At 44.5% G+C, this 16,634-nt stretch overlaps 1 protein-coding gene across 1 annotated transcript in view; it reads left to right on the forward strand.

Moving 5' to 3' along the window:
* LOC308367161 (ecto-NOX disulfide-thiol exchanger 2-like) overlaps window positions 1–16,634 on the forward strand; it is a 237,789-nt gene that overhangs the window by 198,107 nt on the left and 23,048 nt on the right. The window contains exons 9-10 of the mRNA XM_080840976.1: window positions 9,528–9,642; window positions 15,937–16,127. Coding sequence (XP_080697102.1) covers window positions 9,528–9,642; window positions 15,937–16,127 — 306 coding nt within the window. The remainder of the gene's footprint in view (window positions 1–9,527; window positions 9,643–15,936; window positions 16,128–16,634) is intronic.

Below are 16,634 nucleotides of genomic sequence, written 5' to 3' on the forward strand. Positions count from 1 at the left end.
TTGCCTTATCATTATATCAAATATCTTTTGTCCTAATCCTACTTTTCCTGGCCTTAAAGCATTAAAAATCACTGTCTCTTCCTTCACAATTTCCTTAATCAAGTTGCCCATGCCTGCCTTCGAGCAATCCTATTTTATTGTTTCCATCACAAATCCACTAATCAATTCTTTTATCTATCTTACCCCAAAACTTCTCATAGTCTTTGTCAATGACGCAGTTTTCTTTGATACATGACGGGACAACCAGATTCTGTTCATTTCTCCAAATTTATCTCTAGTCTTATCTGGTGGTGCGCTCATCTTTTGTCTCAATTTTGTCTATAATCCTCTTCCGCTATCATTGTCATCAGCCAGAGACCAAAATGCAGCGCTAATGCCTAGTTGCTCATTTATACTTGCTTCTGACAAATACAATTTACTTATCTCTTCCAAAGGAGTTTGTCCTGCATCTACCAAAGCCATTCTTTGAATTCAAATTTTACCACAGATCTATGTATTATAATTATTCCTCTCTCTCTTTTCTGACTACAACCGTATACTTTAAACTATACTACTGTACTTTGAGAAATAAGTCTTGATTAAAGCTCGCTCAATGATTTTACTCTCTCTTCCAGCCCCTCCTTTCTCTGCTCCTTAACACAAGTGGGCTTTATCAACCCCTCCTTCCTCGGCTTCTGCTATGCGCTACTCTCCTCTCTCTCTCTCACAGACTCATGTGTCAGTATGATTGATATGGCCCCAACCTTTTTTCCCCTACAGTTCTGTCTCTCTCTCTCTACCTCTCAACGCACGCACAAAAGTGAATCCCAAAAACCACAGTCTTATACTTTTTAACTTCTTAATACTTAACTCTAAAGAAACCAAAATGAATTGCAGGAAGGCCAACCTACAACATTTCAAATAACATTAATTACAATGTTTTTTCCACATACAATTTTCTTAACATACAATTCATTATTCCCACTCCCCGATTTCTCCTACCAATTTTGAAATAATTACAACACCCTACAATGTTCTAAATACTATCACACAAGTCCTCTGACTTAAAATCATCAATTTAACTTCCTAATTTATTCTTTTATCTTATGTATTTGACTCTAATAAAAAACACCTCTCGAATACCCCTTCAAACTGTATTACAAAATACCCCAAATCTCTCACAATTACTGTAATATAGGCCTTCGTATTACAACAACGTCTTTTACGTGTTTTCTTTACCAGTCACGAAATTACTTTTAAAGGAATATTCAATGACAATTTCTCATATGATATATTGACAATTCAAAACTGAACAACTGCGTGTGGTGTTTATATGTCTGTTGCTTAAGGAAATGTATCAATCTTTTCTCCCAGCAACCTTGTGTTTTGTACCTTATGTGTTGAATGTATTTAACTTGTTTTCAGTTTAAATGATTAATATCACAATTTACAATATTTCACAGAATCGTCATTCTTTGAAAAAACACATAACACAAATACCACACTATTCAACGAAGAGATCATAACGGTATACTTTATATAGGCTAGGCTTAAATCACACATATCAACACTATATTTCGCGAAGAGATCCCGACTCCAATTCGCACATACCACGGAGAGATCCACTCATTATATATATCCGCATATGTTTCCAATGGCTATATCATTTACTCGTGACTCATACTCACTTTCTCACTTTCTCAAGTCGCAAGGAGCTCCACTCCAACCTGCATGCATTCTTACTCGCAGAGAGATCCCGACTCCAATCTGCACATCCAAAACTTTACCAAAACATTATTATACAAGAAAAATATAAGTCATCCCAACTTAGACTAACACTACCGTCTATGTATGTAGCATTGTACTCCTACTGCGAAGTGGAGGCCTAAACACTATCAACACATCACGTATCTCCCTTTACCTTTACCACGATGAGCTACACTCATTCGCCCATACCAAAACCTATTATAAAAACACACACATTATACAACATAAAACATATAATTCCTAAAATACCTCCAGTTCTTTCCAATGAGCCTCTTACTAATTAGGATTCTTGGCTGAGAACGTCACCCGAAGAGCGCTGTTCCCCACCCGGCTTCTCCCTAGCCACACTAATCAGCAAAAAATATGCATTTCTTACCTAATTAATTTGCGCGCTGTGGCCAGCGAGAGCCACGTGGCGAACAGCTCCCCCCAAGGCTTTTGTTCTTGATCAGGTCCCTTCGTGGTCGCCAAAGATTATGTGGTGGCCAAAAAAGGTACTGCGAAGTAATTTGGAAGACTCAGAGGCTTGATCGAAAAGAGCTGGAAGCTTTTATTGTCAAAGTCTAGACAATAAGAGAAGGACCCGCGTAGTCGTTCTAATGATACAAAAGTGTGTAACCCTTTATATAGACCTCAGTTATCCTAGAGTATTATCTGTTCATTTCTTACTGGCTCTGGGCCAACTCCAATCAGAATTATCAAATTGTAATATTCATAAGAGGGAAGACCTCCATTTACATGGCGACTAAGAGTCTAACTCCCTTTTCTGCACATCTGGCATTCTAAAAGACACCAGACCTTAACTTAATTTATTACAGCAAGCCTAAGCCAATTGTTCATGATACTAGCAGTGTCTAGAGAAATCCCCTAACACGGGGTTAAGCGCATGGGCTCACATGAGCTCACATGGGTTCTTGTAATTTAGAAGTTAAACAATACCTACAGTTTAACAATAACTAAAAATGTGATCTACAATTCTTTTCTCGAAATGTAGAAGAATTTGTCTGTATTCAGCAAATGATAGCAACATCATCTTGAATTGAGGCTATATGCTAGGCAATTTATCTTGAAATAAGTTCAGCTTCTCTAAGAACAAGTGCATTTGCCTAAAAACTAAAAAAATTAAGATATATTTTCTCGAAACGTAGAAAAATTTGCCTATATTCAGCAAATAATAGCACCATCATCTTGGAATAAGGCTGTATGTTAGACAATTTATCTTGAAATCAGTAAAGCTATACTTAAAACAAGTACATTTGCCTAGATACCAAAAGAATTATTCTTTCAATATCTAGGACAATTTGCTTAAATTCAGCGATTTTGTTATTTCATTTATTAGCTTCATTTTTGGGCTTTTGTGCATTTAATCAGATGGCACAGTAGTGCGAGACAGGATGCTATCTGGAGGGAGGGATTGAGAAATTACCGCAAGTCGGACTCAAACCTGAACTCTTACCTGTATCACCATCAGACCCATTCATGGGGCAGGGTGTCTACTGCGTTTGCCACAGCTCCTTCCCTAAAACATCTGTTGAGGATATTGGCATATTTTTTTTTAGAGTTTTGAAGTCAATCCAAATGTGCAATTGACCATTGAAATAATACAGATTTTGCAGATAGCACAAAGAATGCATCAAATAATTTTTAATTAGTAACTTCAACCTAGACACAGTTGCTATGGTAAAAACAGCTGCAAATGCTATCTGCACAATCTCTATTATCTCCAGGGTGCGATTTGCTGGGGGGATGGTGGGGATTTACCCCCCCTCTGGTTTTTACATCCCCACCTCAGCTGGATGAATTTCATACATGGGGGGGATAACCCTCAATTATTAAAAAAACAAAGAAAAAACAGACAGGTTGTGACAGCGTTTTCTTACACTTGCTTACATCGCTGGCACTAATGTTAACCTTACCCGAACTGCCGGCATTCTCAGAATTCGCGAACGTCCCCATGCACATAAACACATTGTATACATTGTAACAATAACATTACATACACGGAAATTAGCAATTTAGCAATTTATTAAATACCTAATTAGGCTACTGTACAATGAATATGAAAATATTTGTTCACTGAATTAGCAAGTTCTGTCCAAAACAGTTGCGTTTCAGTTTCAAAGTTTCAGTTTCGGTTTCAGTATTTCAACGTGAATGAGAGGGAGCACAAGAACTGAGCGTCTAGCAGCGATTATCATATCATAGACATATATGATGCATGTATATGAAGAGAATTAGGCCTATGTATTGCTTGTTTTTTTTTCATGATAAAAAAAAAAAAAAAAACATCCCCCCCTCTGGTTTTTGGACAAATCGCACCCTGATTATCTCAATGATCAATTGCACATATGCATTGACTAAAAACTCTCAAAAACAAATACCAATATCCCCAAGAGATGACTGCTTTAAGGTTGGAGCTGTAATGTTTTTTTTAAGCCGTCAAAATGTAAATAAATGCATAAAACAAGAACCGTCAATATGTAAATAAATGCATAAAACAAGAACAACAACAAGAGTGATGCATAACATGGGATTTCCCACCTTTTCATGGTTCCTTCATAATTCACAAACATGTTTGTTTTCTTGACATTAAAAACAACCTTCATCTACAAGCAATGCTCCCACTGATTGTTATTGAGAACTGGGTATTTGTTCTGAACATTTCACAACAAAGGTCAACCAACACACTTAAAGGCACCCAGTGCAACTTTCGAGGCTTAAAAATAAACATTCAATTTCTAGTCTTTTTTACACGTAGTAAGTTTCAATAACTCCATACCATTACATACCGACATTCAAGCAGCAAAGATGAGACGTCGTTGTGTGGTGAGAACTGATAGAAAATCGATAACAACAACAATCGCCGCCATTTTCTTTATTTTTTGGTAACCTACAATAAATAAAGCAAGTTCCAGTCAATGGAAAAATGGCTTCTCCCCACCGGCGATTGTTGTTGTTTACGATTTTCTATCAGTTCTCACCACACAACGACGTCTCATCTTTGCTCCTTGAATGTTGATATGTAATGGTATGGAGTTATTGAAACTTACTACGTGCAAAAAAGACTAGAAATTGAATGTTTATTTTTCATTGAATGTTTACATAAAGTTGCACTGGGTGCCTTTAACATCCACACAAGACATCATTTTGGAATTCTATAATAATTCTTAAATATTTTTGGCATCTAGGCCAATGTTCTTGATTTTAGTGTAGCTTGACTAATTCCAAAATGAATTGCCTAGCATGCACACTCATTTCAAAAGCATGTTGCTAGCATTTGCTGAATATAAGCACCTTCCCCTCTATATTGAGATAATAATTCTTAGATATCTTTGGTATCTAGGCAAATGTACTTGTTTTTAGTGTAGTTTGTCTGAGAAGGATAAATTGCTTGAAATAAGAAACTCTGACTTTGACAAAGCAGTTTTGTACTTGTAAGTGGGGATCAAACTGCCTTATAATAATGGCAATTCTAGTTTCAAGCTTTCACATGCTGAGGACCAGTAATACAATCTCAGTAACAAGTAATAAACCCTTATTAAGATAAGTAAGGACTGAAACGCTTGAAGCAAGTGAAATGTACTAACACAAAAAATGCCTGTAATAAGTACTAACTTGTCAGACAAAAAACAAGCATACAATGCCTTGATTAAAGATATTTTATCTTACTAAGATTTCACTTTTTGCAGTGTGACAGTTGCAGAGTGGGTCCGTTTGGTGTGGGGTTTGGGCGACACTAGGTGACAGGTGCAGTTAGTCAGAGACTCTGCACGCTATTATCCCGCTTGCTCTTCACACGCTGAGTGGCTCCATCTGTTTAGACAAACCGTGACCCTCCCTCTCGCCCCCTGGGCAAGCACTGAAGGTAAGTTGCCTCTCAGATCTGCTGGCACCGCTGACCTTGATCTGGCAGTAGCCACCTCAGCCCTCCCAGCCCCCAGCACCCTCGCTCCGGTGTTCTGAGTCTTTGTTTGTTTTCTGTGGGCCTGAGGCGATGTAGTTTTGGCCCTACAGGAGAGCTTGTAGCTGAGCCCATAAGCCACTGTCTTCCAAGCGGCAGCTGCACGGAAAGCCAGCGGCATCACCACTGCTTGCCCGCGCCTCTGCGCCACCCAGATGGGTCTGTTTGTGCTGCCGCTACCTGTTCCACCCCTCTGCTGTGTGAGGCTGGGGGTGTGTGTGTGTGTGTGTGTGTCTGTGTGTGTGTGTGTGTGTGTGTCCCTGCTTGCCACTCCCTTAGCCCCTGGAAGTAATACAAATAGGAAAACCAAAAAAAACCTTCCCCCCAGTAAGTGCTCCGCCTCGCAGAGATGGACATCTGCTCACGTAGCCCCCGCCTAGCGAGTGGGTGGAGCCCCCTACAGGCCGCCCGTCATTAGCGTCACCAAGCATGTGCATGTGCCGACTGCTCTCCCCAGAGCGTGCCAGCCAGTGACCTGAGCAATGACACCGGCGCCATTAGCATGCTAACAAGCTCTGCTGTGAGCCTCCATAGAAAGCAGCAATGTCAGCCAAGCAGCCTGCCCTCACCCTCACCTGGCCCACTGCTGTGGGAGCGCTTCAGAGGAGAGTACCCTAATGGCCTGTTGATACATTCACATTGTCAGAGGCCTCATAGTTAAATGGCATGGTATGGTATGTGCACATCCTTTGGCAAATTGGCACAATCTGTTGTGGCTCTTGAGTTGCACATGTGCATGAAATGCGCTATATAAATAAAGTTGCCTTGCCTCTTGTGATTCCAGGTAGGTAGGCCATCTCCACACAAAGCCAGGCAGCATTCAGGCATTTTGGGTTGAGATAGCAAAAGTAACTGCCACTTATTTTGGAGAGTATGGTTTTTTTAAAAGAGGGTGACTTTACTCTTTTGTTTGACTGGTAACCTTTCTTGTAAACACAATCAAAATGTACAGCTCATCAGACATTATGCTACCCAAACCGTTGTTTGTTTTGGGTGTATTTTCATTCAGCACATATGCATTCATTGAGTTTGTGTTAAGCTGTCGTCCGAAGCCATTGCCGTTGAGCATTCAAACAGTCAATTTGCCTTGTTATGTCAGCTTGTGCGCTGAAATAAAGTGTTCTGAAATAATAAGGTCACCTGAAATAATTTGTAATCATCTGCGTCACCTTTCATCCTCATCAGACTCAGTGTAATTCCGTGAGTGGCTGTAAGTGTTATATTAGTCTTGGTCATCACACCGCCAGTGCCTGGGGAGAGGCCTGAGTCCACTTCACCAAGGATATGCAGATAAGGTCAAGTGAACGCTGCCACACTCACAACATGGGTGTTACGTCCTCCTGCCTCACGCCCGACTCACATTGTTGCGTTGGAAGCCGTTGATGCGTCAGGGTTAACGCATCCCCATTCACTTTGCATGGGGTGACGTCATCCTTTGCCGAACTGAATTGTGGCTCCGTTTGTTTCGCGTGCGTTGCGTTTCATGCTTTGCTCGCGACAAGAGTTGAAGAAGGTTCAACTTTTCGACAGGCAATGCATGCGTCAGCCAATCATATTGCCGTTCATGCATAACTGACAGCACAGGCACTAGCCAATCACATCCCGTATATGCTCACGTCTACAGAGCGGCAAACTCAAAAAAAAAACATGGCTGCCAAACTCCGTAGATGGTCGTATTTGTACCTTCAAGTTGGTTGTTTGACTTTTTTTTGGTTAGATTTTTTAAAAGTTACCGAGAAATAGACACTGTACAATGTAAAAACCCCTTTATTGTAACTGAGAAATACGTATCATAGGATTTGCGAGGTGTCTGAGCACACTGTCTAATGATGGGTTAGGGTTAGCATGCTACTACTCACAGGGTAAAAGCTTACTAATGACGTGATTGGTTTGTTGACCTGTCAATCTCACTATAACGTCTCCGTTATCAACAGAACCCCATGCGCCAAACTCCTCCTCCACCGTCCGTTGCATCAACGCAACAATGTGAGTCGGGCGTTACGGATCACTGTTTTCCCTTATTTTCGTTTGCTATAACTTCTGTCTATTGCTTTAATTGTGTGCAGGTGTTGCCTGTCAGCTGTGGGCGGAGCCCGTTATGTTTTAAGGCCGGGATCGTCCACCGGAACGTTCTCTCTCACCTGCGTGCCACCACGCTATTCGGGCCTTCCTCGCCGTTCTACTTTGGAAATAGAAATTCTCCTGTGTTGTTTTTAGCCTTTCTGTTCAATAAATACCCCCTAGATACGAGCCCTTTCTGTTCTGTGCTTCATTTGTTGCGTATCAGATGAGCTGGTATGTAACATTTGGGGGCTTCATCCTTTGTTAGAACCTTTTAGAGTTTGTAGGAGACGATAGACCTCGTTATAAGATAGCGACTTTAGGGTAAGCACCGTAAGTATTGTGACTGTGGGTTACCGTTACACCAAGATCAGCAGACACCGGGCGGGCAGATTCCGTCACTTTATTATTTTAGTTGGTTGTTTTTGGGTGGTCATCCTTGGTCGTGTGCGTCTTCGAGGGGAGGCAGTTGGCTGCGCAATTGGTCTGCTGCGCCCCTACGAGCTGACGATTCAATACCGGGCAGGGAACCCACTGAAGATCAGTGAGAGGGATCAGTATTGTTTTTTTGTTTTTTGGTAGGGGTTGCAGTGCAGCGCGAACCACCCAGTCACGCAGGTACTGTTTAGTACGTCGCTTTAGAATTTTGAGAGTTTGCATTGTACAATCGCAGTGCTACAGGTAGGTCGGAAAAAAGGTTAGACTTTAGTGAGCTGCTTTTAGTTAGGGTTTCCGGGTTTAGGTGCCCATTCGTTCGTCTTAACCTTGATCCACCTGTTAAGTTAGGGGCGTGATTTGGCACAGTTGATTGAGCTAGAGGTAATTTTGTTTGGGAGAATTTGGTGGCCACTTTGTATGCGGCGTAGTCGTCCTGTGGCAGCCAGCTCGACTTTCGTACGTGTATTTGGTTGTGTTGTGTCATTATGGCACAAGCACAACAGTTTGGGGAAGGGTGTGGAACTCTGTCCTCTCCGGTTGAGTATGATTCATCCGACTCTTTTAGTTATTTGTCTGATTCTTTTCTGGTTACCCTTGACGATTCAGGGAGAGCACCTGAGGCCACTGCCCATAGGAATCTTGCAGGGGCTAGTAAGAAATTGAAGGAAGCCAGATACGGGCACATATGCATTCATTGAGTTTGTGTTTGAAACACAACCTATTTTCCCACATTGTGTCGTCCGAAGCCATTGCCGTTGAGCATTTAAACAGTCTATTTACCTTTGCCTTGTTATGTCAGCTTGTGCGCTGAAATAAAGTGTTCTGAAATAATACGGTCACCTGAAATAATTTGTAATCATCGGCGTCACCTTTCATCCTCATCAGACTCAGTGTTATTCCGTGAGTGGCTGTAAGTGTTATATTAGTCTTGGTCATCACACCGCCAGTGCCTGGGGAGAGGCCTGAGTCCACTTCACCAAGGATATGCAGATAAGGTCAAGTGAACGCTGTCACACTCACAACCTGGGTAACAACAAGAAGAAGAGACAAATCATGGGGAAAATGGTGCTTTTCCAGCCGTTTGTTATTGTTCCATTTTCAGATGGTCACTGGTCTGTTTGCAGAGCCAGTGCAACAAGACTACAAGGACGGACAGAGATGTTAAATGGATAATGAAGAAACATTTGAAATCATGATGCCTTTTAAGGTTGGATTTGCAGTTTTGATGTTAAAATAAGCTTCTCTCTCTCTCTCTCTCTCTCTCTCTCTCTCTCTCTCTCTCTTCCCCCCCCCCCCCTCCCCTTTCCCATCTACCCCACAGGAGATCCGGAACATTCACAATGAGGAGCTGATGGGCATCCGCCGTGAGGAGGAGATGGAGATGTCGGACGACGACATGGAGGACGCTCCGGACAGCAAGGACTCGGATGACTCAGGTAACACCCCATCACACACACACACTCACACAGATACACACACACACACACACACACACACACACACACACACACACACACACACACGTCTGAAACCCCACTCTTACCTTCCTGCTAATCAGCCTGCTATCTCACTGCCGATCCCCCAGTGTCTCTACATGCTTCCTGGCTTGCCGACGCTCATCAGATAAGATGCTAATTAGATGGATTATCGTAGCCACCCGTCCCCCTCTTCCCCTGCTCAACTGTGATGGTGCAGAACCATAATGAGAGATTAGCACCAGCCAAACAGCAGACGTGCTGCCTCCCCCGTCTTCTAAACATTTACACGGCCAGGGCCAAGGGTGAACATGAGCCAGGACTGTTGAACAGGGCTGCGTCCTAAACCATGGCATCAAGGCTAGGAGGCATCCATGTCTGTCCAGAGACTCCTTTTGGGCCTCTCTGTCTCTCTCTCCCTCACTCTCTCTCATTTGCTCTTGCTCTCCCTCTGTCTCTCTCTCTTTCCCTCTGGCTCTCTCTTTCTCTGTCTCCCTCTCTCTCTCTCCATCTCTCTCCCCCCTTCTCCCTCTCTCTCTCATCCCTCTCTCCCCCTTCTCTCTCCCTCTCTCTCTCTCTCTCTATCTCTCCCTTCACTCCTCTAAAGCTGCCAGTGGGTGTGTTGGTGAAAGGGCACCAGTCTAATCTCTGCATGTGGATTGTTCACAGACTCACTGTGGTGAGTTGGCACAGACTGGGCAGTGCCACGAGGGCTGAGTGCTTATTGTTGCTTCGCCTCATCCGCTCACCTAAGCCTCCTCTAATGCCCCCCCCCCATCCTGAGATATGTCCACTCAGGCCCACTAACGGGAGCCGGGGAAATGGACGCCATAATGGCAGGTTACAGGGTCACGGCAAGGCCAAGCGTTCAAGGGAGCTGGGGAGGGGGGGGGGGGGGGGGGGGGCGTGAGCAGAAAATCAAGAGTGGTACTGTGGAGTCCCACCACCCCACCCCCTCCTCTCCTCTCTCCTCCTCTTCTCTCCTCCTCTTCTCTCCTCTCCTCTCCTCCCCTACCTGCGCTGGCTCTCTCTCTCTTTGTCAGCATGACCCTCGGGGGAAGCATCAGGGCCGAAGCACCAGACATCAAATCAAAGCGCCGACAGCTCAGATGGTGATGGGCTTCAGCCTCTTTTTCTGTTCCCTTAACTAACTCACACACACACAATTACACTTTCTCTCGTCGAAACACACACACACTTTATCTCGTCCACACACACACACACACACACACACTTTCTCTCGTCCACACACACACACACATTCCTACAAATTGAAACTCACCGAAGCTCCCTCTATCTCTCTCTCTCTTTTTTTTTCTTTCTCACACACACACACACATACACATACACACACACACACACACACACACACACACCACCTGCAATGGGAAATGTGTCTGCCAGCTGCTCATTTCGCCCATTTTGGGTTGTTGGACATCACTTAAGTGCCATTAGTGGCTGCTGCGCACAAGAGCTCAACGGGTCTGCTTAACTCTGCTGCCAGCCAGCCTGGGGGAAAGAGGGGGAAGGAGGGATGGAGGGATAGAGAGGAAGGGATGGTCGTACCCCAAATAGCTCTCACATCTCCCTCTATCTGGAAGGGTCTGGGAGTGCTGCCATTTACCCCCCGCCCCCCTTTCCTCCCTCTCTTTCTCTTTCTTTCTCTCCCTCTCTCTCTCTAGCTCTCTTTCTTTCTCTCTCTTTCTCTATCCTCTCCCTGAGCCACCTGTACAGGTGTGACATTTGACCTCCTCCCAACGTTCCTGGAGACTGGGCTGTTGACAGAGTCTCCCTCGTTAACATGCAGATGTATGCAAATGTAGTCTCTCATTTATCACCCTGTATTGTTTTTTTGCCATCCCAAATGGCTCTCCTCTTCATGCGTGACCTTGGTTATTAGAAAACAATGATAACGATCACTGTCAGCCTGGCTGTCAGATGTTTGAAAGGGTGCCATGAGAGCGGAGGAGAGGGGGAGAAAGGGAGAGAATTTGGGAAGAGAAAGAGTGAACACAAAAGCCAGCATTGCTGTGGACATGGCAGGATGTTGTGGGGAGTCATTGCAGAATCCCCTTATTTATGCAAACATTTCACCCCTGCTACACACGACTGAAGCCGGCCCAAGCCAAAAGGCTTATTCACCCCGTCCTTCTCTCCATCTTTTCTCTCCTCTCTTCCTCCATACCTTCCCACAATCCTTTCCTCCTTTTATCCCTCACACATAAATACACACACACACACACACACACACACACACACACACAGTGAAGCATTTTCACACCAGCCATTAAGCCCAGTTTTAATTTCTCTCCATTTGCCCATTTATTTATTTCTCTCCCTCCCCTCCCCCGCTGTCCTAACTCCAATCAATGGTAACAGGCAGCTGTCTTCTGCCAATTGATATAGCGCAGTGAGCCAGCGGGCCAGTCCTGCACGCACTCTCCTGTCAGCATCTAGAGGCTGAATTTAGACGGAGCCTAGTTTCACTGAATCGGGTTCATTTTTCACACGAATCGAATCTTTTAATTTCGTAAGGACGGAGCCTGGTAACAAGAGACTTGCGTAAACACGGAGGCACCAGATTGTGTTGAACGGACTGTAGTACATACCCCACGCCTGTGGGTGGGGCTATAGCGCTGCTACAGACAACTGAAAAAACTTGAAAAACGTATAAGAAAAGACTAAACAGCACACGGTAAAGGAGCACAGCACACGGATAAACACAGTACACAAGACATTCAAGCTCCAATTAGCAACATTTCATTATGGTGGTTAATAAAATCAGTGGTCAGACTAAAGGTTTTGCAAAAATGAATTGAGTTTGGAACAGTACAACATGACATGTCTTCTCATCCCATTTCCCATGAGGCTTTGCTCCGACCATTTTACACCAATTAATGAATACAAAAGCAAATTAAATCGCTGGGCAATTTATATTTGTGGTCATGAAAGTTATGTAACATCTGAATAAAAATAATTAGATCAAGATAGGAGGCTAATCAAAAATCAGTAGGCTGGATTAATGAGAGTGAATTCTAGACCCACCACGAGTGAGTTGTGGAGGGAGAACAAGTGATATATATATTGGTTGGAGATCATGAAGCGTTCACGTGGGACAATGACGTCATCAGGTTGCGTGAATCCGTGCATACGAACACCAGCCCCCGTACCGATTCAAATCTACTCACTTTCTACCCCCGATTTTGATCGTTGCGGATACCGTGTGCGAATAGAGAATGCTCGTCTAAATGATAGGGCTATCTGTATTAGTTTGACAAACTAGGCTTCATGTAAACGGCCCTAGAGGCGCCGTTACGATCGATAGTGTTGCCTGACACAGAGTGCAAGTTGAGTGCCCCCCACCCCACTCCACCCCCTTCACACACACACACACACACACACACACACACTCTCTCTAGTCACCACTGCTGGGCAACACCTCTGTCAAGCTAAAAAGGCACCGGATGCCTAAAAGAGCCCGGGTGATGTAATGTTGACTTTCGAACGACTCTTGAGTGACAGTTGCTATGCCAACGCCAATACGTCACCCTAACGCGATTTACTTCAGAGCATCTTGCATTGTACTTTGCTACCTGAGACCAGCTTGCTTGTATTTGACCTACAATAAACCAACCAAAACAACCATGTGCTTGATGTTTGACTTTGGTAGGAAAGTGGTTGATTCGCTAGTTGGTTATAGTATCAAAGTAAGCACATTTCATTAGCTAGCTCGTGCTAGTGTAACGAGCTATCTTGTTAGCTTGAAGCTATTCATCTGTTGTTGTGCTTAAATTAAGAAAGTCCTTAATGTGTTGTGATTTTAAGACATATCTGACGGCACCCACAATTAAATTTGAACAAAACAGGGCATGGTTTGCACAACATTTTACTAAAGAACAAACGGGGGCTTGCTAGCTTTGACATGCTAGCGGACATTGATAAGTTACAGGTTACCAGCAGGCAGGTGTAGCTAAAACTTTTTATTCGCTTAATATTGTGCCTAAACGGATACTATGTACCCCGACACTTTTTGGCTATCAGTCAGAGAGTCTCAAGAGTAGTTCGAAAGCCATCAGCTACGTTTTAGTCGCTTAATATTGTCGCACAAAAGGAGGAATTGCTATTAGCAATATAGATGCTAGCGCGCGAAACCTGTTGATGTGTGCTTACTTACAAAAGACCGGCAGCCAATATTAAGCGTGTAAAAAGTACCTGATGGCTTTCGAACAACTCTTGAGACTCTCTGACTGATAGCTAAAAAGTGTCAGGGTGCGTAGTGTCCGTTAAGGCACAATATTAAGCGACTAAAAAGTAGCTGATGGCTTTCGAACGACTCTGAGACTTAAAGCTAATAAGCGCCCGGCCTACGTGGTGACCGGATTACGTAATGCTAACGTTGGCATAGAAACTGTCACTCAAGAGGCGTTCGAAAGTCAAAATTACGTCACCCGGGCTCTTTTTGGCATCCGGTGCCTTTTTAGCTTGACACCTCCACCAGCCCTCCCTCCCCCAGTCGGCAGTTTGATGAGACCCTGCAATCAATAACAGCACCTATCTCTTTTGTCAGGGCCGGTGAGGCCAGGTAAAAGAAGTGAACTCAACAGCAGACAAAGGAACGTTAGAGGAGTTATTTAATAAGAAGCAGCAGGCAACAGAAAAGTCAAAAGGGAACTCAAAAATCCAAACTTCACAGCAGAGGTACAGGTAAGGTTCAGGCAAAATCCAGTCGTCAAAAAACAGGCAGAGAGGTTGGTACACAGATAGGCAAAAACACAGGCAGCGGTACAAAAGGGACTTGGCTTGACTCACGTGGTAATACAAAAGAGGTTGGCAACAGATTGGCAGAAGGGCAAAAGTCTCCAAAACACTAGGCAAAGAACAGAGTCCAAAATACAGGCAAGGGTCGAGAACAGGCTTGGTTGATAGTCCAGTGGTAGTCTCTCCAACAAGGCTCAGGAAAACGACGCGACAATCTGACACTGAATGTCAGTCCTGGTGTGCTTTTAAAGCCGGGCAAACGAGGAGTGGAGTCAGGTGTGGCAGAGCATTCACCAGTCATGGGTGCCTCGCTTGTCAGTCAGGAGACAGGGCAGAGGGAAAACCTGGCACGGAGCACCTGGAACAGCACTTATACTCCAGATCACAGACTACAGAGGGCGTGAACCAGGCCGGGCTGTGACATCTTTCTTTCTTTTTCACACTCTCCCTCTTTCCCTCTCTCCCCCCCCCCCCTCTACTGTTCCTTCTCTTGTACTCCCTCTCTCTCTACCTTTCTGTCCCTCTCTCTCTACCTTTCTGTCCCTCTAGCTCTACCTTTCTGTCCCTCTCTCTCTACCTTTCTCTCCCTCTCTCTCTACATTTCTGCCTCTCTCTCTACCTTTCTGTCCCTCTATCTCTACCTTTCTGTCCCTCTCTCTCTACCTTACTCTCTACCTTTCTCTCCCTCTCTCTCTACATTTCTGCCTCTCTCTCTACATTTCTGCCTCTCTCTCTACCTTTCTGTCCCTCTCTCTCTACCTTTATGTCCCTCTCTCTCTACCTCTCTCTCTCTCTCTACCTCTCTGCCTCTCCCTTTTATCATTTGATCTCATGTAGGTTCCAGTGTTAGATAAGGGTTAGATGAGGTGGAGTGTTTTGTCAGCAGTCAGGAGTTTTATGAACTCAGCGGATCTTAACCCTCCCAGACTGGGATCCTCACAGCTGGTTGGTTGAGGTACCTTGTGCTTCATTAGTCTGTTAGAGCTGTCCACAGAGGGATGAGTCCCTGGATCAAAACTCACACACTCTCACACACTCACCATCACACTCTTCTTCCTTGTATGTCTCCTTCAATCTTTCTCTTTGTCGTGTCCTTTCATCTGTGTCACTCCGAATCTTCCAGTACTTTTTTCTCTGTATATTTGTTTTGTTCAGTCTCTCCATCGCCTATTTGATTCTTCTTTCTGTGTATTTCTCCCACTATTTCTTCTTAAATCCCCTAATGCCCTTTTCCATATCTCCACTCGCTCTTCTCCCTTCCTCTTTCTCTTCATCTTTGTGTAACTGATGTTTTTCTATCCCTCACTCTGTCTCTTTCTTATTGTCCATGCACCCCCTCTATGTCTTTACCTCTCCCTCTTTGCTCCATATCTGATCCTGTGGGATAAAGGATATTAAAAAAATATCACCCCCCCCCCCCCCCTCTCTCTATCTCTCGCTCTCTCTCCCTCTCTCTCTTTCTCTCTCCATCTCTCTCTCTCTTCTTCTCTGTGTCAGGTCCAGCTGCCCAGGCCGAGGCCCTGAAGGAGGAGAATGACTCTCTGCGCTGTCAGCTGGACGCGTACAGGAACGAGGTGGAGCTGCTGAAGCAGGAGCAGGGCAAGGCCCAGCCACAGCACAGTGAGGAGGACACCACACGCCAGCAGCAGCTCAGCTTCCTCCAGCAGGCTCTGCAGGGCATGCAGAAGGTACCGCTCACACACACACACACACACACACACACACACACACACACACACACACACACACACAGTACACACACACACACACACACACCACACGCCAGCAGCAGCTCAGCTTCCTCCAGCAGGCTCTACAGGGCATGCAGAAGGTACCGCTCACACACACACACACACACACACACCAGCAGCAGCTCAGCTTCCTCTAGCAGGCTCTACAGGGCTTGCAAAACGTAGGGCTGACACACACACACACACACGCACACTCACACTCACACGGCAGCAGCAGCTCAGCTTCCTCCATCAGGCTCTGCAGGGCATGCAGAGGGTAGCGCTAGCACACACACACACTCTCTCTCACAAACAAGCGCTGTTAAACGAACAACCGCACACAATAAGGCCAATAAGCATATTTAAATTAAATGGTTCACTTTGCAAGAACGTTTAGTAAAATGGTGCGGCTCCTTTAAGATGAGCACGTACAAGGACAAAGGTGACGCATAGTTTGGATGTAGC

Source organism: Sprattus sprattus, assembly GCF_963457725.1.
Source record: "Sprattus sprattus genome assembly, chromosome: 6".
Classification (NCBI taxonomy): Eukaryota; Metazoa; Chordata; class Actinopteri; order Clupeiformes; family Clupeidae; genus Sprattus; species Sprattus sprattus.